General features: G+C 49.6%; 1 protein-coding gene across 1 annotated transcript in view; it reads right to left on the reverse strand.

Annotated features, from left to right (window-relative positions):
* Positions 1-22,991, reverse strand: part of EXT1 (exostosin glycosyltransferase 1) — a 186,584-nt gene extending 163,593 nt beyond the window's left edge. Inside the window, exon 1 of the mRNA XM_069779945.1 lies at positions 21,723-22,991. Within this exon, the coding sequence (XP_069636046.1) occupies positions 21,723-22,705 (983 nt within the window). The 5' untranslated portion in view covers positions 22,706-22,991. The remainder of the gene's footprint in view (positions 1-21,722) is intronic.
* Positions 22,992-24,370: the final 1,379 nt, after the last annotated feature.

A 24,370-nucleotide genomic window follows, 5' to 3' on the forward strand; every position in this document is an offset into this window, starting at 1 on the left:
GCTCGGGCTGCTGCCTGACTTGATGCCTTGCACAGGGACCGAAAGCAGGCGGTGCCTCACCTTTAACATCTTCCCTCCGAAACATCATTTATGGCAAACCTTCAACCGCCGTTAAACTCTTGGTGCAGCAGCGCTGGGCGGTGCACTGAGGACCTCTTCCAGACAGGCTACAAAAGCCCCCATCCTGGGCACCGTTCCCTGCCCGCACCAGCTCTGCCTCCACCCCCCTGAATGCATCTCCCATCCCACGTAGCAGCAAAATGTCTCAAATACCACCGCAACACCTGCTTCCCAATGCAACCGTGCCTGACTCTTTGTACAAAAAAAAAAAAACTTGAAACACATAAGCACATAATATAAAATCTGCATAATGGGAGGGAGACAGAAAATAAGACAATTTAACTTAAGTGATTACACAGACATAAACTGTCTGCCAAAGGGACACGAGACAATCATACTCTACTTAAAAACACATCTCGCACACCACTTTTCCCATGTTTAAAAGAAAAATCACACTCTTTAAACCAGAGTAATTTGCTAAAGTTTAGGGCCCCGTCAGCCCTGGGCTTTCCCCAAGGCCCAGCCACAACACCTGGGGAGCCTGCGGTGGGGAAGACATCTCCCCACCGGCTGTGACCCCTCTGTCTCCATCCTGGTTTCACACCTGTTTCAGGTGAGACAGCACCTCATCTGAGTTAGGATGCCCCAGTGGATAGCTAGCTCAGCACAAACCCTGCCACATGTGCCTCAAATCATCACACTCTGGTGTTTTGTTTTGGTTTCTAAGGAAATTTGGATCAGTGGAGTGAATTCACATCAGGTTTCTGCTTTGAAATCACATGCTTGTGGTGCACCATCTGGCACTGGCAGCTCTCAGATTTGGTTTGTTTTTGAATCGAGGTGCCAGACACAAATGCCCTTACACCAGAAGCCCTCCAGGTCAACATGGATGTGTTTCAAGCCATGCTGAGCATCTCTGCTGCAGGTGTGTTTGTTTCAACTATGTGGTTGTCCATGTGGTTTACCGTTTATATCTCACATTAAAAATTGAGAGCAACCTTCTCACCTTCTCGCTCCCCAAACCAAAACAGTGTAACCCTACTTTCAGAAAATACAGAAACAAACAGAGCTGAGAGGGAAGAAAACGCTGTTGCACTGGAAGATGTAGTGCTGCTTTGCAAATTCTTAATTCTCCCCCTCCTTCCATCCTTGGGCTTTCACACACATTTATCTTCTTGATATCTCCTTGAAGCTTGCCCTGCTTCTCTCGAGGCCCAGCAGACGTCCCACCCAGTACACATCCAGCCCTGGAGCTGAGCCACCCTGCCAGAGCAGAGGCCATCCCACACAGACCAGCACAGCTCAACCAGAGACCTTTTGTTTTGGTTTTTGTTTGTTTGTTTTTTACAATAGGAAGCATAGACCTTCACGCCCTTGGTCATTAATATACCCCCTAGTACAGGGGTGTATTTTACTGTTTAAACCAAAATGTGCATTGTTTTTTTTCTAAGCCACTCCTGCTACTACTTTCTAACAGCAGGTTGGTTTAGGGTCTTCTTTATTATCTTCCAAAAATTACAAGGTCCAGCAACAGACTAATTCCTAACAAAGATGCTGCTAATCATAAACAGAAATGGGTCAGACAACAGCTTCATCTATACTTAAGGAAATATTGCACTGCTTGCAGCCTCCAGCTCTTCACTTTGGCTTTCCTTTGAAACCCCAATGATGGCACCTTTGTCTATGTATTTTTCTATCTCAAACACCCCTGCAGTTTACTGCTATTTGCCTGGGAAAACACCAGTAACTGAGGATATCTTCTGCCAAAAGACACCCGTTGCCTTGATTCAGTCCCTTTGCACAGAAGCCTTCACCTGACAGAAGTAACTCTGTCCTTTCCTCCACTTCTTTCCAACCCACCGAACAAGCACATACACAGAAACAACATCTACATGAACATGTTTCATCAGGAGTACATTGCTCTGACAGCGAACTGCCAGGTTTCCATAAAACCTGTCCGGGAAACGGCTGCATTTCAGATGACTCAGGGAACAAAGGCTTACAGAAAGTCACCGCATCTGCACCAGATCTTCTGAATCTCCTTTCCTCCTCACGTCCTCCCACTGGTCTTGTTTCCCCCGAGTATCTTCACCCAGCAGTTGTAAGGGAAAGCAGATACAAGAATACACTATTGTCATTAATGAATTGGCTCAGTCATGCCGTTAACAGCCCCACTTAATTGTACAGTAGTATTTGCTTGGCAGCTTCTCCCACCATAATGTAATAACAACCCACCGCACTGTCCCAAGTGAACTACCAGGGCTCAGTTTACCATGTCACTTTATTCTGCACACCAACTACCCGAAATGCTATCCGCTTGACTCTTACTGCCCTGTAATTAAGCATATAGTCAAGATTAGAGTAGTCAATATCCGTCTCGGCTTTCATGACCAACCCACAGACATGAGGTCAAATAAAGAAATATCACTGTACTGGGATACTTACCAGCAGCATCCTCATTAATCATGAGGTCCAAGATGGTGGTTTTAGCTTTTCGTAGTAGAGAAATGAAGTCAAGATTATATATACAGCTGGCCTATCAATAGTAAGACCTACCAAGCACTCCCTTCCTGTCTCATCAACCCTGTCTTACTGTTAATTAAGTTCCTTAACTTGAAGTAACCAGTGTGCCTGGAAGCGTAACACCCATAGAAAAAAAATCAAGACTTTCACCATTTCCTAAGTAACCACGAATGCTACTTGTGAACGGCTCTGGACACAGCCTTAGAAAGACAAAACCTCATCTGAAAAAAGAAATCGGAAATATCCCATGCTATTTTTTCCGCACCCAGGAGCACAGCTTTATATACACGTAGAGTATTACTAAAAGCTAACCCAAGCCCCCCATTTAGGAACAGAAGTAGCTTTATGTGATACCTTTAATCTGAGGATCATGAAGCACTTCTAAAAATTCAGTAATCCCATCCTGCAGACAAAGAAGTTAATGTACAGCAAACCTGCTCAACTGAAACAGAGCTGGAGAAAATAAAACCCTCAGCTCTGCTTACTACATGGCACAGCAGACTGGTTTTTCTTTTTTTACTTTGGTGCTATGTCTAAGATAGTAAAAACTATTTTCATCCTTTTACGAGGTAGGTACTATTTTAAAAGAGTGCATTTTTGAAAGTATAAATCCTGTCTCTTTATGCTCCAAAGACTTATTATTCTGCTAATTGACCATGCCAGCTTCACCACAATCAGTCAAGCTGCATGGCAAGCTGAGGAGCTGCCTGCTGCCTCTGCTAGCAAGTCCTCCTTGCAGACTCTCATCCTGGTCCTATAGGGAATCCATAGTGGCAGCTGCTCCTGGGCTTCGGTCGGAAATGAAGAACCTCCTCCAAGCAGAGGAAAGCTATCCTACAGAAAAGGAGACCATGTACAGAAACTCAGATGTCACTGTTTCTATGCTCCTGTAGACAAGAAATACTTGTAATTTCCAGCTCTTTAAATGCAATGAGCTGAGTCAATGAGAAAGGTCTGATACAATTGATTGCAGAATAAGGAAACAATAATACTTAGGAACCAACATGGATTTCTTTTTAACAACAGTGTAACATGGCATGTTACTAAAATAGTAAAACATGATAAATACATAAGACCTGTCCTCCACCAAACATCTATTTATGTATACATTACTAGCAACACCATGCACTGTATCCCATTACAGTATGATTTTCAGTTTAGTGCATGTGGTTCCCCCCTGCTACTCCAACAAGTCGCGTAAGGAATCACGCTGTTCGAAACAGCAGGGGGAAAAAAAAAAAAAAAAAACAAAAAACCAAGGAACCTCTGGCTACATAGTTGTCTTGCCTTGCAACAGGAAGCTTTCATTTACTGTCCAAAGCAGTCAAACACAGAAATATGTTTTCTTCCTCCACACAATTTAAATATTTGTCCTGGTCATTCCCAACTTTTCCCTTTCAGTATTCCCTAAGAAATAGCCACATTCCCTGTCCAGCTATGGCTAGACACTCAGGGTCAGCTATTGATAAAGACCAGAGGAGCGACACGGGGAAGGGGAAGGGGATCCGGCAACAGGAGTCTGAGAAACCTGAGCTTCGTTTTCTGTTCTGCACCAGCTCCCCAGGCAACCCAACCTCGGTGAGCTGCCTGCGGCCGCCATCTCCCAAAACCCAGCGTTTGGTCGACAACGGTGCGTGGTGCCTGCCGTCCCTGCCGCCGCCAGCTCAGCATCCTCATTTGGGCCAGCCCAGCTGCATGTGGGAAGACGCTGTCGCAGTCACAGACATTTGGACTGACACCGGGAATGCAACAGGAGCCCAAGGGAATCACCTCCCAGCAAACCTAAGTCACAGACACCCAAGATTTTATCTCCCCAAACCACAGTCCCAGTCTTCTGGCATCGGTCCTCCAAACGTCCCATCCTTTTAGAGTTGGATGGGGAACACATCATGTAGCGAAAAGCACCGGGCCAGGGCAAGGGGACCAAAGCGAGATTCGTGTATGCTGCGTGTTGAGGGGCCAGGGCAGCTGTTTTGTTGTGTCTTCCTAAGACAGCCAAGGGCTTATTAAACAAAATGCAGGACTTGATGTTCTGAGTTACACAAACATCAGTCACTGTCCACGTAGACCACACAACCAAGGTGGGGTGTTTCGAGGCAGCAGGGAATATCTGGTCATATGTTGAACTCTGCCATTAAGAGAGGACTCCAGTAACAGGCAGAAGCTTTACTGTATAAAAGCAATGGGGGGGGGGGGGGGGGGAAACAACAACTTTTATTTCCCTTGCAATGGGTTTGGCCCAAAGATTTAAAGTAAAAAGCTATAAGTGCAGCTAAATGAATTGCAATTAATTGATCATAAGGTATGCAGGCAATTGATCCTGGCTGCACCTGCTCATCAATGCTAAAGATTCCTAAAACTTTCCCTCTGCTGCTGGAGACCAAGGTCCAGCTCCACTACACCTGGATGACAGACCCACAACAGCCTGAACTGGTCTCTGTTGGAGATACCCAGGTAATGCCCCCTGTCCTCCACAACTGCCCCATCCAAGCATTCCCACCTTCCTCTTTGCACTCGGTGGTGTTCATCCAGACACATCGCCCCATGCCAGGGAGCCAGCTGAGCCTCTGGAGCTGGCACAAGATCTCAGCAGTGGGATCAGAGTAGTGTCAGCACCAGTGCAAGACGGGCAGCAACTGTCCACCCTGCACCAGGGGCACCATGCAGGGCTGCAGCTGCAGGCGTTCTGGAGCACTCATCCTCCTGAGCCTGGAGTGGAGAAGAACCATGCAACAAGTCCACCGCTTGGCACCTGACTGTAGAAGCCCTGAAGTCCCCCTTTCCTGGCAGCTCTACCGCCAGCTCCAGCAGAGCCAGGAGGTCCCCCTACCTGCCCAAACTGAAAGGAAAAACATGGAACAGTTAAGTAGAGGGTTTAAGTGTATGGGAGCAGACATCTTCAGTGTATTGTACTTCCTACGAAGAGTCTCTCACAAGCAACTCAAGCTGCCCAAAGTGAGTTCAAGCCAGCTCTTTCTTCCCTCCCTTTTTCACCCTACTTCTCTTCACAGGACCACACTCATAATGATGGAAGATTTTGAGTTAAAAGTGTCATCTACATAAAGGTTGCCTAGATACTTTGAAGACAAGTGCCACAGAATGTGTGCAAATAACAGGATTTCACTTTATGTCACATTTAAAAGAAAATGCACCCAACGCTACCACTCTGCACACAATGGGAAAGAGAACAAATAGTGAGTCCACGTCACACTGGTAGCACGACTGAAGGTAATGGCTTGGGGGGGTTGCTTCCCCCACACATATTTACACTGGTAAAGTGAAACCCACTTATTTCGGAGAAAAGAGGAGTCTGAATCAGAAGCTACCCAAACTTTTAAATACAATTCTGTAATTGTGAATGCAATGCAGCTCTGGTCTCAGAACATTCTGCAGACTTTAATTAATTAAGGACCAGTAGACTTTCCAGGGAGATGTCTCCCAACTCTACACGAGAGAAGCAATATCCCAGAAAAAAAAAAAATTAGTAACAAAGAAAGATGCATTCTGGACCTTGCCTGAAAAAAGTAAGTGGAACACTGTACAGTGTGGGGAGGTGTCAAACACCTTGGACCATTTGACTCGCAGCTGGACTCTGCAGCCTCTGACATACATGGCACATTAGCTCACGTGTGACACGAGACTTTGCAGCAAAAGGACACGTTTACACATCAGCCTGCAATCGCGCGCCCATCCTCTGCTTCTCTGGAGGAGGGCAGGCTTCTATCTGAATAGATCAAAGACTTCTGGCCATGGAAAATAACGTAAGCTCGCATAAGGCAGCCAGGTGCCTCCTAACACCTTACCTGCTGCTGCTAGCCATCCGCTGGCTGAAGACCCAGAGCAGCCACAACAGTGTTGTTAAACAACTAAAGCCAGCAACGTGCGGATTACACTAGCACCCCCAGATAAGATGACAAGAAAAGCATATTTCAAGGAAAATGTATTTCGAGGAAATGACTCCAACACAGGGCAGCGGCAGCTCAGCACGTGGCTGTGCCAGGCACCGCTGTGGCCCAGGAAGCAGAGCTTGCTGGGGGAGCATCTCCTAACCCCCCCCAGCAGTGGGTCGCTGCACCCGGGGCTGCTTCACCGCAGCCTCTTTGCAGAACGAAAGATGCAGGGAGTGAGACGCTTCAAGAGGGGGAGATTTCTCTCTCAGCAAGGGTATCATTTAGCAATTTGTTACGTGCTCCCAACCCCATGGTTTCCGAGACTCGTGGAAGAACAAAAGCAGCTGCTAATCAAGATTCAAAATTACAAGGCTTGCCTTGCAGAGAGAAAGCAATACCTAAGTCATATCTGCTTTTGAGAAGGCTACAATTCACATAAAAGCTGAGCGAAGCTGTATTTTCTCTTCTATCACTTTAATTAATTGTGCAAAGAACAGGGTCGAAGCAAACGTATTCCAAAGCATGCTGGAGTTGAAGGTGCCTTGCAGCCCCACAGCTTTTAGTTTTCATTATGAAAAAGTGGATTTTTGCTTATTACTATCTTAAAGAAAAATAAACAAACAATAGGCTTAGACTGTGAGTCTTCTAAAAGGATTTGGTTTTCACACTTTACCTTTGCAACAGCCATAAGCCAATCGCACGTCTCACTTTAGTATCTACTTGGTTTAAATTATCTAGTTTCACTTTTTCCCAGGGAAAAAAAATACTACCATGTTGTGGCAGGAAAGGCTTTTGCAGGGTTACAGCAAGCCGCCGGGAAACAAAAAGGCCTACTACCTACAAACAAATAGCAAACAGTAAATCTAAGGTGAAATGAGTATAATTAGGCCTTCAAAACTGCTGAATCCTGTTCTAGGAGTCCTGATGACCAGACTAGAGGTGGATCAAGCCAGCAATGCTCCAAAGAGATGAAGATATGGAAGAAGTTAATGTCTGTCTGAAAAGCAACAAGGGCCAAATCAAAGAGTCCTCACCCATACCCAAGCACAAACATGGACATACGTCACTGTCCTTCACACTGCCAAGGATAAGGAGTGTGCAGAAAGGGCTCAAACCCAACTTTAAGGCCCACAGCTCATAGACGCTGACCTTGTTCGTGTAGCCCACAGATTTTCCTCCCTCTTACTTTACCAAAGCTTTCAAATAAAACCCATTGTTTGGATGGGAAAATTTTCCAAAAGGAACAGAAAAGGCCTCTTCCCCACCCCTAGAGATCCACCGGTGCAGTCCCGTGCATGCACTCACACTACCTTACACCCTTACGCACCAGGGTTTAAAACACTGTAATAACTGATTCTCTACTAATTTGGAGAGGGGCTAAAACCATACAAAGACATCCTTTATCTTACAAGTAGACCAAAACAAGGCAGAAACAAGCTCATTCTTAGCCTTATAAAACAAGCCTTTACAGATAATTATGTTTTATTACTCTTCATTTTATGATGATTGTGTTACACAAAACAAATACCAGATGCCTATTTGTTGCATGGAGGGGGGGGGGGGGCAGGGGAGGGAGGAGGAATCTCTGCAAGCACTGCTGTAACCAGCCCTGCTTTTAATTAAACACAATAAATTCATAAAAATTAATACTGTTTGAAACCAGCAGGTAGGAAGCAAATGCATGAACTGCAGCTGCTGAAAGACCCTCTCCCCTCCGAGCTCCTGCTGCAAGAGCAGCCACTCATGCCTATTGCTCAGGGCTGGTGCTCTCTGAGCAAGGCTCCTTAACATACATGTTTCCTGAAAAAAGAATACCAAACTTTGCAGATAACTAAAAGCTTAAAAAAAGCTGGGGGGTGGGGGGGACAGCAGGATTTAATGCTAATTCTGTCAAAGAGACACACAGACTCAGCCAGGAAAACCATGTATTTAAGAATCAAGTAGCTTAAAGATGGGGGAAGACGGGAGAGGAGGTGAGGAGGTGTAAAGGGATTTCTGGTGACCTTAAAATAAAGCAACCATCCAAAATGGGCCAGATCCTTCAATTGTTAACTGGCCAGACTCATACAACATGCTCCCAAATGGCCTCACAGAGTGTACAGGACTGGACCCCACGCCTGAGATGAGGAACACGCATCTGAAACACGGGGACACAACCAGAGGGAGGCAAAGCACACCCAATACAAGAGCAAAAATGGGACACTGTTCCTCAAGGACAGTAAAACACAGCCAACTTTCCAGCAACAGCCAGATGTCAGCCATCCACCCCCCCAGAGGCACCACTAGGAAATCTATTTCCCATTTTCAATGGTGGTTTCCTTTTTCATTTTAATTGCATTAAGATTCAATCACGGGTTGACAATAGACACTTCTTACTCAAGGCCGATACCAGCCCTACATTGTAAATCCTGTTTTCAACATCATGCCTGATAATGCTTTAATGTTCTGCAAAAGAGACTGAAATTGTGTACGCAGGATCTCATTGCAGTGGGGAGCCTTTTTCTAGAAAGATTTTTTTTAAAAGAGAGATTTTTAAAGACATAGTGCAGCAGTAAACACAAGGTAAGTAGCAGTGGGATGGTTTCCACACTTTGCTGCTCATTTCCAGGTTTCCATCTGTTGTAATTATTGAAATTGAGGATGGGTCTCCTCTATTATCCTCCACCAGTGCATACTCTCAACCTACTTCCTAATGAAGTTTGTTTACAAATATTCATTAGATTCCATGCTTTATTAGCTCAGTCAGTTAATTATAAGACCACGTTACCACAAAATGCAATTATAGTAATCAGTACATTGATTATTGTGAAACACGGTTACCCTGAGACTAAAGTTAAAGCATATAAGAACTATTGCTATAACCAGTAACCACACCAACAGGGCAACCTGGGATCACACCAGTATCTCTAAATCCTTAGATCTCCAGTTTTATAGCCAAACAACGCAGACGATCTCACTGATAATTATTTTACGATGACCTGTGTCAGATTTTTCATTAAAAATTAAAGAAGAGTAAAAAACCTTTTTGCTAGAAAGGACTGTTATTACAGGCAGCCAGAAACACAGCTAATGGAACAAAAGCCGAAAACCTGTTTTCACTGCAGTTCACTGATGTTTCGATGCACAAAGGCCAGAGACGCGTGTCCGGACGGCTCCGCTGGTTATTTTGGTTCCCAGCAGCAGTAACCGAAAGGGACACCGGCAGGCTGGGGGCAGCGAAGAAGTCCTGCGAAAGATGGCAGGTGCAAAGTGCAATGATTTTTTGACACCTTCAGAGCAAACGGTCAAGACAGAGACGAGGATCCCCGTGCAGAGCGAGGGGTGCTCAACCTCCCAGCTCCACAGCAACGACAGAGCAGGGTCTGGGGAGAGGCGACGCGGGCAGAGGCGGCAGCTGAGGAAAGAGCCAGCCCCGCGGTCAGCTCCGCATCGAGAGACGTGCCCGGAGAGTTTAGAGACGAGCGGGGACTCGGGGGCTCCCCCGAAGCCCTCGCGCTGGATGCGGAGCTCGGGGAGCAGCACCCGCCTGCGGCCGGCCGAGGGGCGGCTGCCGGCCCCGGCCACGGGGCCTCTGGCCGAGGCGGGACACGCGGGGTCGCTGCCCACGCGAGGCCCGGCCGGGGGCAACCAGGCGCTGGTCGGTCTTCCAGTTCTCCTCAGCCTACCTCCGGCGACCCAGAAACGGCATTTACGGGCAGAGGGGACAATGAGGTGCTGACTGAGGCTGTTCTTAGCTGACTGAAAGCCAGCGGCCGCCCGCTATCAACAACCCCGGTACTACTTCCTAACACGCCACGTCTTACAGAAGCCATCTTCCAAGGAACAAAGCTAAGACTTTATTACCATTCTCTGCAATCGAATTTTGGGAGGGGCGTAGAAAAGCGATCGCATTTGTGTACGCGTGAGCTCACAAACTGACCCCAGGAACCCTGTTTATGGCAGGGGGGTCATTTACCCGGCGAGGCGAGAGCAGCAAGAGCCGGTACCCACCAGCTTTGATGTGTCACCCACCTGCCTTCACACAGCTCCAGCCGCTTGCACACTTTGATTATCCCAGCTTTCCCCGCCACCGCTTCACTCAGTTGCTTTAATCTTGCCACAACAGCAGCACCGTGAAAGAGAAAGGGGGAGAGGGAAGAGGGCGAGAAAGAGAAATAAAAAGAGAGAGAAGAGATGAGATTCCGGGCTGGAAAAGTCAACTTGATGGAGGAATCTGGAAAGATCTGACATGCCGTCAGCCGGAGATGAAAGCGCTAGAAATAGGGGATGTGTTGCGTGTTTATTAAAATGGTGGCATGATTCTCATAAGGAAAGCACATCTATGATACCTGCTCGAAATCACTCCCATGAAAGAGCCACCCAGCAATCTAGGACTGCTAAATTTACCACCGTTTTTATCTTTTGTCAAATATGCATAAAAGCTCCTCAAGACATGTGTCGAATCCAAAACTAAAACAAAACTTATTTTAAAATCTTGCTTAAACTGATCCACATGCCAGACCAACCATCAAGCCTGAGATGATGCCAAGTAGTGAAGGGAAACCTAATGCCAGCTTGAATTAAAAAAACTTGCAGAACTGTAGTTAAAAAAGAAGGCAGGGAAGGGGGGGAGAGCAGTTATGAAAATGCGTGATCACCTGAAATACTTCTCCACCTTCAAAAAGTGTCGCCTTGAAATTCCTACCTGCTTCATTCACCTTGCTGCTATCAGATTTTTTTACTACCCTCACTTTTGAGGATTTCGCTGGCACTTAGTATGCAGGAGCGGTGCATGGGAATAGATCCCGCTGCCATAGATAATGCGGTTCTAAGGGAAACCCATCAATTGTTAATGGCCATGCAAATTGTTGAAACTAGAGAGTTATTCACAGTTATCTCGCTGTGATTTGGTAAGTGTCCATGCCTGATGTGATCACTCACTTGATATATTATTCCATTACAATTCAAGTAGTAACCTTACCTTTCCGTTTTAGGGAAAAAAGCGTGAGAGAGAGTGGGAGGGTGTGAGGATGTTATTTGTTTTAAATTATTTTAAACAGTCATACATACCTTCTCATGCAAAGGTTTTACAGTACAATAAATCCCTCCCTGAGACTACAGTTGTGCCTTACCAAAATGTTAAAATCCCTCTGATCAGAAACTAAAGGAGTTTAGCGTGTAATTTCAGACCCTGATCTTGCAAAGCACTTTCTTACGTTTCAGCCATACACATGGTTCCCACATCCTTTGTGGCACGGGATATTCCAACAGCAGGTTGCACTGGTTTACATTTTCTGATCAGGGTTTTCTACTGGTTACGCTAAAATTTGCTGACATTTAATAAGCTATAGGCAACTCCTCAAATCCATAATGCATTCACTCTCTTGCAGCACTAACTCACTGATCATTAATTTTCAGCTTTATTGCAGCTCCAACATATCAGATGCCTTTTTTTTTTTTTTTTTTTGCTTCTTGTCTGAGATTTATTACTTTTAGCAAAGTGTACTTTGGTTTTTTATTTTGTTTGCTCGTTTTAAAAGAGGCCTTAAGGGGGAAATGTTACTCTTCTTTATAAAGTAATTCTGAAATCACAGTATTAAAAAATAAATCCTATAATTATGTTTCCCATTAGGATTAGATAAATTATATTTAATTAAAAGAAAAATCTGCTAGCACCCAGCACAATGGTTGGTGGCAAATCGAGGAGATGAAACATTTATGTGTTTATCTTCCTGAGGCAGCTGATTGAGTCTATGAGCAGACACACCCAAACAAGCCTTCAGAGATATAAACTTAGACATTATAAACAAAGATTTGTCCTTCCTTTCAGATAAAGGTTCCGATTTTTAGAAGCAGCCTGTGATTTTATTCTTGCAGACTACAGCAACTACAGTTTTGATGGGCTTTCTGGCAGTTACACACTGAACTACCTGACTGCACCAGGAATTAATTCCAGGATTGCAATAAAATGTCTGAAATTATTCATGGGGCAAAACACAGTATCAGAAGTCAAGATCTTCTAGGAGAATGAAGAAAATCAGGATTCCTAACCAAACTCTGCCACACTCACCCCTCTCCGGCACCGCTGTTGGGCAGGTGATGTTCTCCATCAGCCTGATGGCTGTAGGGGCCATAACGCATACTGCAGTTGTAGGAAACGATTTATACCGTGCTCACTCCTTTTACAGCCTCAGAGAACTAATTATTAACAGGACAGGGTCCCCCACGTACACTTTGCAAACATTACGGTATGCATTTTCCATTTAGGAATCGCTGCCAGTATTGCTACACGCAGCCCGTCAGCCTCGCGCTCTCAATTTTGTTTAGGAGCTGAAGAATGATTGATCTTATTGATTTGTGTCAACAGTATGACATGGCCATATCGACCAGCGGTAATTTTGTGGGAGGAGCTGGAAGGGGAACTGGAGATAGCATTTTCTGTAACACGCCATCCTGCCTGAAGAGAAAATGTCGTTAGAGATGCTGGTACAGCCATCGACGGGACTGCACTGGGATTCGAACCGACGTGAGCGACAAGACATTTTCCATCACTGTGTTTACAGCAAATCCACTGCTAAACACCCAACTGCGTAATTATAATCTATTACAATTATGCAAAGAAGTAACATTTCAGAAAGGCCTTCTCATTTCCCATTCTTAGCATTGAATACTTTTGTTTTGCAGCCAATCAACTAAATTAGCCCTAATTCTGTTTCATTCACAAACACAAAGAGTATATTAGAGGGAAAAAAGTGAACAAACAGGAAATTCACTTAGGAAACCAGGAATTATTTCGTTTTCATGTATTTCTGGACTAGAAACCATCATGGGGAAAAAAGTCAACTTAAGGCAGAAGAGCTTTACTGAATTTGCTAACTGCACCACAAGAACCCTTGGAGGAGTGATCAGAAATGGCAGTGCTTCAGCGCCTGGAAAAGTGGTGGACTTTGGTAGCATCTGAGGGAAGCAAGGAGAGTTAAAAGGCTCATATACTAAACGTGACCATGTATCCTGACCTCGGACAAATGTCAAACTCCAAAAAAGCTTTTGTGGGCATTTCCACACTGATACACACAGCGAACAGCTGCTTTACGCCGCTTCTGACAACTATCACATTTTATCAGGAAAGGTCACAATTTAGACCTACACTCACTGTTGCTTCCTGAGAAGCAGATACAGAAAACATTAATGAATAATATTTCAGTTTTACATTGCACTTTCTCTAAAACGTTATGAAGCACTAAAGTAACCCCCAAAAACGCTCAGGGAAAGCAAAGCATTCTTCCCCACCTTAAAGACATTAGGAAACGTAACCACGGTGGCCAGTGGCAATCCTAGCCGTCAGACTGCGGTCCCGAGACCACGCATGCTACAGGCAGAAGGCGGCAGGACTCCTGCGACAGCCCTGCCAGCACCACACCGCACCCAGGGACTGCAGGAGCGAGCAGAACTCCGTCTTACTGGAATATGAAATGGGATTTAGCCAACGCAAACGCCCCAACTCTACCACCTTTCAGAGAACACCCGCTTAGCACCCCATCTGCATCCCTGCCGAGAAGACAGCGCTACACCACCCGAAAAACTGAGGTTAAATCTCAGTGACAGGCGGTGGGAGAGATGAGAGGGGAAAACACAAGACAGTTAAAGAAAATGGCATCTTCTTTCTCTCGTTATTGAGGAGGCCTAACCCTCCTGACCGGCTTCAAGTTGTTTTCTTATTCTAAGAAACAGTAACATTTTAGGAAGTCAGATTGCATTTGGAAAGCCATCAGCCTGGCAGCACTCACACCAGTTCTTTCCCAGCAAAGCAGTTTAGGCACAACATTTTGCTGAGATAGGGCCTTTATTCCTTAAAGCATTACTTCCCTCTTCTCATGTGAAACGAATCTCCTCTCTTTTGTTCTCATTTGGAATTCATTCCTTAAACTAGCTTCTCCCGCACCACTGCATCGTGCTGATCTCCATCTCTCTGCTTCCAAACAACCTCCCCGGCCTCGCAGTGCCCGCACTGCAATACCAGCACAGGGACTGCTCCAAGAACCCTCTTCGGTTTCTTCCAATGCATGGGTGTCAACTGTTATAATTTTGTCCGTAAGTGGAAGAAATAACGACTCCCACCATCCTCTGGCCTGGATCTTTAATTGCTCCCGTGCGTGGCCGGTGCTGCAGGCCCCTCTTGCGCCAGCTCCCTCCCTGCCTGCTCCGGAGATGTGGGGATGAGTTGCATCAGCATTACGTGGCATTGATGCTCCCTCCAGTTGACTGAGGAGGCTCCTAAGTTAAGGGCAAGACAGCGATGATATCCTGTTTCCTCCTGAAATTTGGATTAAAAAAAAAGCCACAGAAAACTCTATGTAAAAGCACAGCATAGCCGGATGAACAGAAGGAGGAACAAATCCACTGCTCAGTGTAAACCACGAGAAGGCTTTGAAACCTATACATCCCAAAATACTTGGCAACACGGAAAGCTGCAGAACCTTAAATATAACCTGAAGTTATACTCACACATTCCCACATGCTGAACTAATCTCCATACGGCATGGGACAGGAGTATATATCTTGCATCATCATCTAGGCATAGCCAAGTCCTTGAGAAGTCAGTCACCTTAGCAGCACAGAACACGGCATTTAACTCCCTTCACAGGCCAGACAGTTATCTACATACCTACCAATTATTTTTCTCTGGTTAGCAAAACGGTTTGTTTACCCAAGACCACAAAACTCTGTGGATTTTCTGAAAGAAACCCTGCAGAGAGAAAGGGAAAACAATCACAGATAATACTGCAGAAATCATCAGATTACAGCACACGCTCTTCACTCACATCTGTTGAGTAAATAAGTGCTTCATGCCGACCAGTTTCATTTACCTCCCTCTCCCGCAAGCAGCTGCTGGTTTACTTTCCAGTGGGCTGTTCCAGGGCTGTATGTGGGGCAAAAGGATTACCTCCAGCAGAGTCAAACCAGTAGCCTTTTTTGCTCATGTCTGTCTTGAGCTGAAACTCCTCTTGTTCAGTCCCATCCTCCCAGAGAGACACACCACGTCAGAGCTGCACAGATGCAAAGAGGTCTATGGCTGGGAACAGCCTCAATGCAGCAGAGTGCGGCAGGCAGCAGCACGCAAGTCCCCCCCGAGAACCCCAAATCGGCCACCCCTCTCCCTTAGGAGCAGTTTCAGTGAAGCTCCCCCTTAGGCTGGTACAAAAAGTCCTGCACAAAGTGAAATACCTGGCCAGGGAGGGCGAGAAGGCAGGGGCACCGCAGGATGCTCTGCAGCACCTTCTTGCTGAGGGCACCTCGCTGGGGACACGGCAGGGCTTCATCTTGCCCAAATGGGTAGCTGGAAACATTAATTTTAGCTCAGTTCTGATCTGGGTTCAATAAACCCTTCAAAGTACCCATTTCAGGATTAATTCTGCTTAAAATTAAAAGTGACGACTCAGATCATGGTTTGGTCTGAGTTCTGTTCTATCGCCAAGCGTCTCTTCAGTGATAATTATTTACCAATAAATTATCCTAGAACAATTTTGCCAGGCAGGAAAAATAAAAGCAGAGCCCCTCCGGCCTTGAAAGCAGCATTCACGTACGTTTCTGCATACAGAAAACGCCTGCTCTGGACCAGATCAACCATCTCCTGTAATGCTTTGTCACCACAGAGCCTCGTATGAGATGCTTCACAGAAAGACACAGAAAAGCCTGGGGCAAGCAATTATAATAATAACTCGCCCCACACGAAAACTTAATTACTTGAGGTTAGGAGGGTGCCTGGTTTAAGGCCCGCGGGCAGGGTGGGCTCCTCTGCCGGTACCTGACCCTACACACCCGGCCACACACACTGCAGCGCTCGGCGCCGCTTGCACAGGGAAACACGCTCACGCACACGCGTCCACCCTCTTCCACCCCTTTTCCGAGAGGGAAGAGCCTGGTGCAAACGGCCAGGCTGAGGACTGCACCACTGGTCACGAGCGCAAGGATGCTCCTGTTGCCCCTGCTCCCAGCTCCTGCCAGGCCATCAGCCCAGAGCCTCCCAGGTGGAAGCTCCTAGCCCCCCCGCCCCGGGTGCTATTTGCATTAAATCAGCATCGACAGGCACATAAGGACACTTTGCAATACATACAGAGAGCAGGAGGAAGAACATGATAGAACAAATCCCGTATTTCTCAGATGTACGTTCAGGGTTTGTTATTTACTTGCTTACTGCATTTTGGAATAAACACACTGTAAAACAGGCAAATTTCCAGTTTCTCAAAAATTGATATTAAAATGAAAAAGCAGTCTGGTGGGGATAGGTCTCTGCAGGAGCCAAGATACTCTGGGAAAACGCCCAAGATCTCTCAGTAGTTCCTGAGTTTCATCCAAGCTCCTGAAGCAGCCTGGTGATACACAAGATGCATGGACTGGTTCCCACCTCAGTTCAGATGTCCCGGACAACAGCCACCCTCAACCTGGGTGATTTCTCAGCCCTGTCCTAAACAGCTGCAAAGGAGCTGACTTGTGAAGGCTTTTAAACAATTCCAAAAATAATTCAGTAAGTGATTAAGTTTGGCATTTACATTTATATTTTAATACAATGCACTGAGGCTCAGTATGTTGAAAATACAAGAATTTTGCCTTTGCTCAAAACATGCACATACATGCGTATGCAGCGTCTAGATTATCATCACATGTTGGACGGGCATGCCTAAGCCTTACTTCAGGTTTTCATACCAGTCTTGTGAGTGGCAAAGTCATCCCTAGCGTCTAAATCTACCACTTCTTTTTTCATATGTGTATTTTATTCCTGGTGGAAAGGAAGCGAAACTAAAAGTTGCTTTTGTTCCCGTTCTGTGCTTACTGCACAACTGTAACCTTTGCTCAGGACAGCATTTACACGGGTAGGAGGTTCAGCCGTGATCGACACACGTTCCACCAGTAGAGTGCACACCAGGTAAACCTATCAGGTACCAGAGACCAATGAAAACGTTCGGCTGGATATTTTCACCTGTAAAAATACATACACAACCCTGCTCAGTGCTGTCACATGCCCTGCAGAGATGTCTCACAGGCATAAGCACGCGGTGTGCTGTTGCGCTCTCCCTCTTCTGCCAGCGCCCAGCAGCTCCAGGTAGGTCCTTCCCGTAGGCTCCTCCTCAACCGCACGCCTCCAACCTCCTCTCGCAGAACCAGTCTCACCTCGTGAGGTCCTGCGTGTTTTGCCTGCCTTTCTCAGTTCAGTCTTGATCACGCAGGCTTTCTGAGAATTGACGAGCTGAAAAACTTATTAAGTCTCTGAAAAACACCTCGCTACACTAGTTGTCCTCCACCTAAGTTCACGTTTCTCCAAAAACACATTTTTCGCTCACTTCCCCTTCTCCATCCTACTCTCTTCAACCCTGTTCATTATTTGTTTTACCCCTTTGTTTCACTACCAGCATTAACTTAAGCTATCCTGTGCAGATATGAGCAAAAAGCCTCCTCGAATGAGCTTTTGACGAGACTTTATGTTTTTGGATACCATCACTCTCAGTCTTCCAAGGGCAGGGTTGTTGCCAACCAGAGGATGCACCACAGACAACATCATTTACTTTCCTAGAAAGATCCCCATTTTGGTGCAAATCTCTTCTCTGCATCTGGCTCTACTAAAACATCGCATTCCTCCATTTCTTTCGGTATCCATAGTCATTTATATTACCTTCCAAAAAGTAATTATTTGGAACCAGTTAAGCCTGTACATGAATTCTGCCTTTGTTTAAAACACATTGTACATATGTATATATTTAGACTGTCATTAAATATTTAAGAGGCTGTCTTCAAACTTCAGCAGCAGCACTGTTTATTTGCTTAACCCTTTGTGAAACAAAAAGCTTGACACTGAAATCCTACCGTGGAGGAATTCAAAAAGCCCAGCTGCCCTAGCGCTGGGTGACAAAGGCCAACTTTGACAGTCAAGGACACTGTAAAGAAACGAGAGTTTTTCTTTGTTTTCCTTTATATCCTGTTTGCTAGTAGTTTAATCATGATAATGCAATTCATTTTAGTCTGCATCAGCTTCATCTGCTGAGATGCATAACTGGGATACAAATTAATTAGCTGTAACATACAGATGGATCTTTCAATACAATTCAGGAAGACAGTCAAATAGGCACATGCCCTTCCCTCCTTCTTCCAAATGAAATAAGACTCTATGCATTTTCCATAGGTCAAGAAGTCACCTTTCTTGGCTTTTTCAATCTCCTAGAGAGGAAACAACTCATCCTGCAGACAGGTGTACGTTGTTCAAACCCAACACCAGATGTTGCAGAATAGATGAAACCCCATCACAACCATCTTACAGCGTGCACTGGCACCAAGCGTAACACAGTATAACACTACCACCCTACTGACACAAGATTACCATGTTTTAAAATCTGGTCGCCTAATTTACACAGCTTGGTAAGGCCTCTACCTGGAGCCAATCATTCATATTTTGCCCTGGCAAGGACCGGCATCTCGGGGCCAGCTCTCCATGGCCAGGGCACCCACATTCCTGCCGTCCACACAAAGTGAAACAGCGTAAGTGTCACAGCAGAGGATGGGAAAAACAGGCACGGAAGAGCGCAATATGCAACTTTCCCAACTCTATATGTATATGCAAAGACTCATCTCTTAGAGAATGCATTTTTCTTCCTTTAGATTAAAACCTTGAGGACACATTGTTAAATCCAAGCCTGAAAAGCCCCAAGAGAGCAGCTCTGCGTGCAGTTTTCAAGGCTCGGCTGTATTTAGAGACATTTCTCTCCGAAGCACTGCAGCTTCGTTCACGATCGGACACTGCTTCAGGTGGGGCGAATAGCGGAGTCCCTCCTACAGCCTCCACACCTGGGTTACACATAGGGACAGAAGCATTTCAACTGGCTGACCGCCCTTACGCTACCTTGGGGATGGGATCTTGCTGGATTTCATAAAGGGAGCGGAGCGCCAGGCACGGTCCGCATTCGCACAGGAGAGACAGAGAACGCAGGCCACCGCAGGACACGGTGCTGGGAGATCAGCAGATGGCATACTTTGCTGCAAATTGGCGCCGAAGCAGGAGTGCGAAGGGGCAGCAGCACGCTCCGGCAGGTGCGCTCGCTCAGATAAGATGCCGGGTTAAAGAGCTTCAGCATTTGCAGTTGTTCGCCAGAGCGAGCCCGTTCATCTCAGTGGCCCGACCACAGATTCAGCCTGCCTAGATTCTTGGAGTAAACTTATTTCCTTGCAATCTTTTTTTACTTCCTGTCTTTAACAGCAGCATTGCAACAAATGTTGAAGTCCCCATACACCACCCCAGACACGGCCGCACCTTAGTGGCAAGTATGTCCTTTGTATGAACAGCAAGGTGTACCAGTTGGGTTCACGCTTCCATATCCCCTGAGGGTTGACACGTACAAAATAAGCGGCAAAGACACTTTTTAGGAGAATTGTGGGGAGAAATCTATCTTTTTATTGGACCAAATGGCATAGCTGTAAAAAAAAAAAAAAAAATTAATACGGCCCTACTCGGGTCAAACCACAGGCAGGTATGTTTGGCTTTATGACAAGTCGATAGCACACATGCTGTAGAACACAGCATATAACCAGGACTTTTCCTTTCTGTAAGTTAGCTCCAGTTGCTGAGATCTATGCCAGAAATCAGCACAGTCTGCAAGGCTACAATTGTCAGGTCTCCCTTCTTCCCCCTCAAAAAATATTCCCTAAAGGAGATCACAAGCCAAAGGGACTCCCAGGTGACGAATAACACAAGCTTAGCTTAGTATCTCTACCAATCACTCAGTACCACCGCTGTATCGCTTCCACATGTGCATCATTTCACCGCTCACCCATCACTTTTCCGAAAGTGAATGGGATTAAAAGTCCACCAAGTATTTGCACTGCTATTCCCCCCCTGCTCTGCGGCAGATTTACAGTAACCGGAGGGCGAGCAGAGTTCGCCCAGGCACACACTGGCTTCCCAGCGTTGCGGTGCTGACCTTCCCAGTCTCTCCCAATCCCCTGCGGATAGTTTCGGTGGAGAAACAGGCAGCCAGCTGGAAATTTTGATCACCATTAATGCCACCGTAGTTTCTTCCCAACTGCCCTCCAAGAGTATTTTTCCACCCACGTTCCTCTGTGCATCGCAAACCCCTCTAGCCGTTGGCAGCTATCGGTGCAGCTCCACTGCACGCTACTCAGCGCTATACGGCTGGTCTGTTTTAATTCAGCGTCTAACTCCTGCTACACGGGAAACATTCTCATGCGAAAAACTTCATATATAGACACCTGCTCTGCAGCAAACGTAGCGGTGATCAGCATTGAAATGAACTAATCAGTTGCAAACGGCTTAGTCAGCATCGCAGTCCTGGAGGTAATTCCCAGGAAGCGATTTTCCCGGCAGCAATGTATACAAACCTGAAAAGCAGACTGGAAGACAAGGGCAGCACCACAGCGACAGAAAATTTGCCTACACAGTGACATTACCAACAAATGAAAATAAAAATCGGGGAAAGCCAAGAAACTAAGCATTCACAGAAAACACATGCCGTGCTCGCACCGCCGGCGTATCCTCTCACATGTAAAAATCAGAAACTCAGGCACAGGACACGAACGCAGTCAGCATTTCTTTTTCCTCCCTTCTTTACCGATGCTGTGCTGGTTTGAACAGAGAGGAAAAAGACGGCAGGGCAAGTTACTGCCTCCTCCGTGGAGATACACAGACGCCAGACAGACACACACCATTTTTTGGAGAGAGCATCCCGGCAAGCACCCTCAGCAACTAACCCACCGCGGGGGCCAGGCTCACGGGCGCGTTGAAGAGGGCTGAGGACTCACGCAAACTTTGTCCCGGGCCAGGGAAAGCACAGGGCATCGACCCCAAGAGGCACCGGGGACGGGGGGGGGACGGACACGAAGGGCAGCGCCAGATGCCAGAGCATCCTCCAGCAACATCTTTGCTGCCGGCCGTGTTCGCGAAGCCAAAGGGCTGCGACTGCAGGTCATCGCTCCCCGGGGCGAGCCACGCCACAGCCGCTGCCGGACGCCTCCCCACCGGCTTCCCCGGGCCGAGGCAGCGCCTCGGAGCCAGCCGGCAGCCTCGCCGGGGACAGGAGGAGCGAGCGACCCGTCCGAAGGAGAGACCGCGACTTTCCTCGGGCCCGCGAGCAGCCGCCAGCGCCCCGGCGCACATCTGCCCACATCTGCCCACATCTGCCCGGCGGCCGGGGCCGCCTGCAGAGCTGGGCACGCCGGCACGGCCCCAGGGACGCGCGCACGGGGAAGGGGCACATGCCGCTCACTTACTTTTCGTATTCGGCGTTGTCTCGATCGCAGCGCGAATCCTTGTGCTTTTGCCAGTCTTTGCCATGCTTGCAGGTGGTCAGGAGGACAACATCCTCTCCGTTATGGACATGATATAAGGCATTCCTGGTGTCTGACCCTATCCCCGTCAGGTACCTTTTCCCCTTGAATACCAACATGTACTTCCTGAGAGGAGGGATGGTGTTAAACCTCAAAAATCCCTTCTCCCCTCCTGTCCTAGGATGATCCTTAGAAAAGAGCGGGATAGAAACGTCAAAGTTGGGTCTGAAGTTTTCAGTACTGATGCTGGCTTTGGCCAGCATGGCCTGGCCGATGTCGAACCCCACATCCTCGGTGTAGTCGGGCCAGGTGCCGGAGTACAAGTTAAAAATCAGGTGGTTTCTGCCGTTGTTCCACAGGTGGAGGCTCTGCACCTTGGAGCGGAGGTTGTGCACGTACTGGGGGGAGAGCTGGTCCCGGTCCAGCGTGTCCAGGCTGAGGACGAAGAGGCAGGCCTGCCCGGGGTCGGAGGTGTAGAAGCGGGAGCCCTCGATGGCGGCCAGGACGTTCTGGTAGCTCTCGGCGATCTTCTCCCCCTTCTGCTGCGGGTAGACGTAGACCTTGAAGCCGTTTTTCCGGCACTGGCCGAAGTCGAAGCAGGACTCCATGCGGCAGCGGCGCCCGCGGTAGAGGCCGGCGCTGGCGTCCCGCCGCTGCCGGGGGGAGACGCGCCCCCCGCCGCCGCCGCCGCCGCCGCCGCCTCCGCCGCCGCCCTCGGGGCCCGGCCGCTCGGCGGGCGCGAAGGGCCGCAGGGCGTCGGGGAAGCGGGGCCAGGGCCGCTCGGCGCCGGGGCGCGGGGGCGGGCCATGCCGGCTACCGGGCGGCGGGTGCCGGGCCGCCCGCAGCCGCACGCCTCCCAGGTAGAGCAGCAGGGCGAGACAGGTGCCGGCGGAGAGCAGCGTCAGGTAGCGTTTTTTGGCCTGCATGTGTCCGGCGGGGGTCCGGGGGGCTGCGGAGGAAGGGCGGGGGCGGCCCGAGCTCGCCGGGCGCCGCTCTCAGCTCCGCTCCGCCATCTTCCCGCCGGCGAGCGCTTCAAACTCTCTTCGCCCACCTCCGCTCGGCGCCGTTCCCCAAGCCGCCGGCCGCGGCCGCGCATGTGGGCGACCGCCGCAACTTTCTCCCCGCCGGTCTCTCAGGGGCGGCGGGCGGCGGCGGCGGCGGGCCGGCGGCGGCCCGGCGGGGCGCCCCGCATGCACTCAGGGGCCGGCCCCCCCCCGCGCGGGGCGGGCACCGGGGCAGCCCCGCTCCCGCCTTCCCGCCGCTGCCTGCCCTCTCCTCCGCCACGCTCCCTCCCGCCCGCCCCTCCCCGCGCCGCCAGCCCAGCCCAGCCCGGCTCGGCCCGGCCCAGCCCAGCCCGGCCCCCGCCGGCTCACAGCCCGCGGCCGCCGCGCCGCAGCCTGACGAAGCCCTGCATCGCCCGGCGCGCCCCCCCCCCCCCGCCCGGCCCCGGCGCCGCTCGCTCCTCGCCGCGCTGCCGCTGAATGGCCCCCGGGACGGAGCGGCGGCGGCGAGGACCCTCCTCCCTCTCCTCCTCCTCCTCCTCCTCCTCCTCCTCCTGCCTCTCCTCCTCCTCCTCCCTCTCCTCCTCGCCCCTCCCCCCTTCCCCGCCTCCCCCGGGCCGCGGAGCAGCGGGCGGCGAGCCGCAGAGCCCCGCGCGCTGCCCGCCCTGCCTTGCCCTGCCCGCCCGCGGGCTGCGACCCCCGCCTCACCCGGCCCCCCGCGCGCCGCCCCCGCCCCGGCACCGCCGCGCTGACCTCATCCAGCCACGCAGCCCCGCGCCCCCATTGGCGGGGCGTCACGTCCGGGGGGGCGGGGCTTCCGCTGCACCCATTCATAACCTGACGGGCGGGGGGCGCCGCCGGCGGGACGGGCGGTGCGATGCGGTGCGGTGGTACCGGGGGGTCCTGCCGGGCGGCACCGGCACCAGCCCGCCCCGCAGCGCTGAGGTCCGGCGCGGCGCGGCCCGGCCCGGCGCCTGGGGTCCTTCGCCGCCCCTGGCCCGGCCTGCCGCCGCCCCCCGCCGCCGGCGCAGTCCCCGGCCGGGGGCAGCCCGGTTCCGCCCGGTTTCTGCCAGCGGTGCCGCCGGTGCTGCCGCCCCCTGCCGAGCGCGGCGCCCCCGCCCCGCTGGAGCCGCCCCGGGGTACGGCTGGGCTGGGAGCGTCCCGGGGGGGAACGGACCCAACTGCCCAGATACGGGGGCGAGACCCAGCAAAACCCCGTGACGAGGCGCCCGGGAACAAGCGTCCTTCGTGGCGCGGGCAGGGCCGGGAACCGTGGCCGTGGCCGCCCTGGCTGCCCTCCCGCCTCGCCGGTGGGGAAGGCGGAAGAGAGGGCTCTGCTGCCCGAGTGGGGCTGCTCTTAAATCCGGGGGCACCCGGCGCTCCCCGCCATCGCCAGCTCCGGCGAGGGCGTGATGTGGTTGGCATCCCTCGGGAGCAGGCCCTGCGCCCCGCCGGGGTGGATGCTCGGGGCTGGCAGACACCGAAAAAATGCTGATCAAATGAGTAGGCTGCGGGGAGCTGCCCAAGCACCTAACCATCCCTGCAGCTACACGTTTGTGCTTCGTCTCATCCACTCCTCGGTGTTGAATT

Source organism: Haliaeetus albicilla, chromosome 3, assembly GCF_947461875.1.
Source record: "Haliaeetus albicilla chromosome 3, bHalAlb1.1, whole genome shotgun sequence".
Taxonomy (NCBI): Eukaryota; Metazoa; Chordata; class Aves; order Accipitriformes; family Accipitridae; genus Haliaeetus; species Haliaeetus albicilla.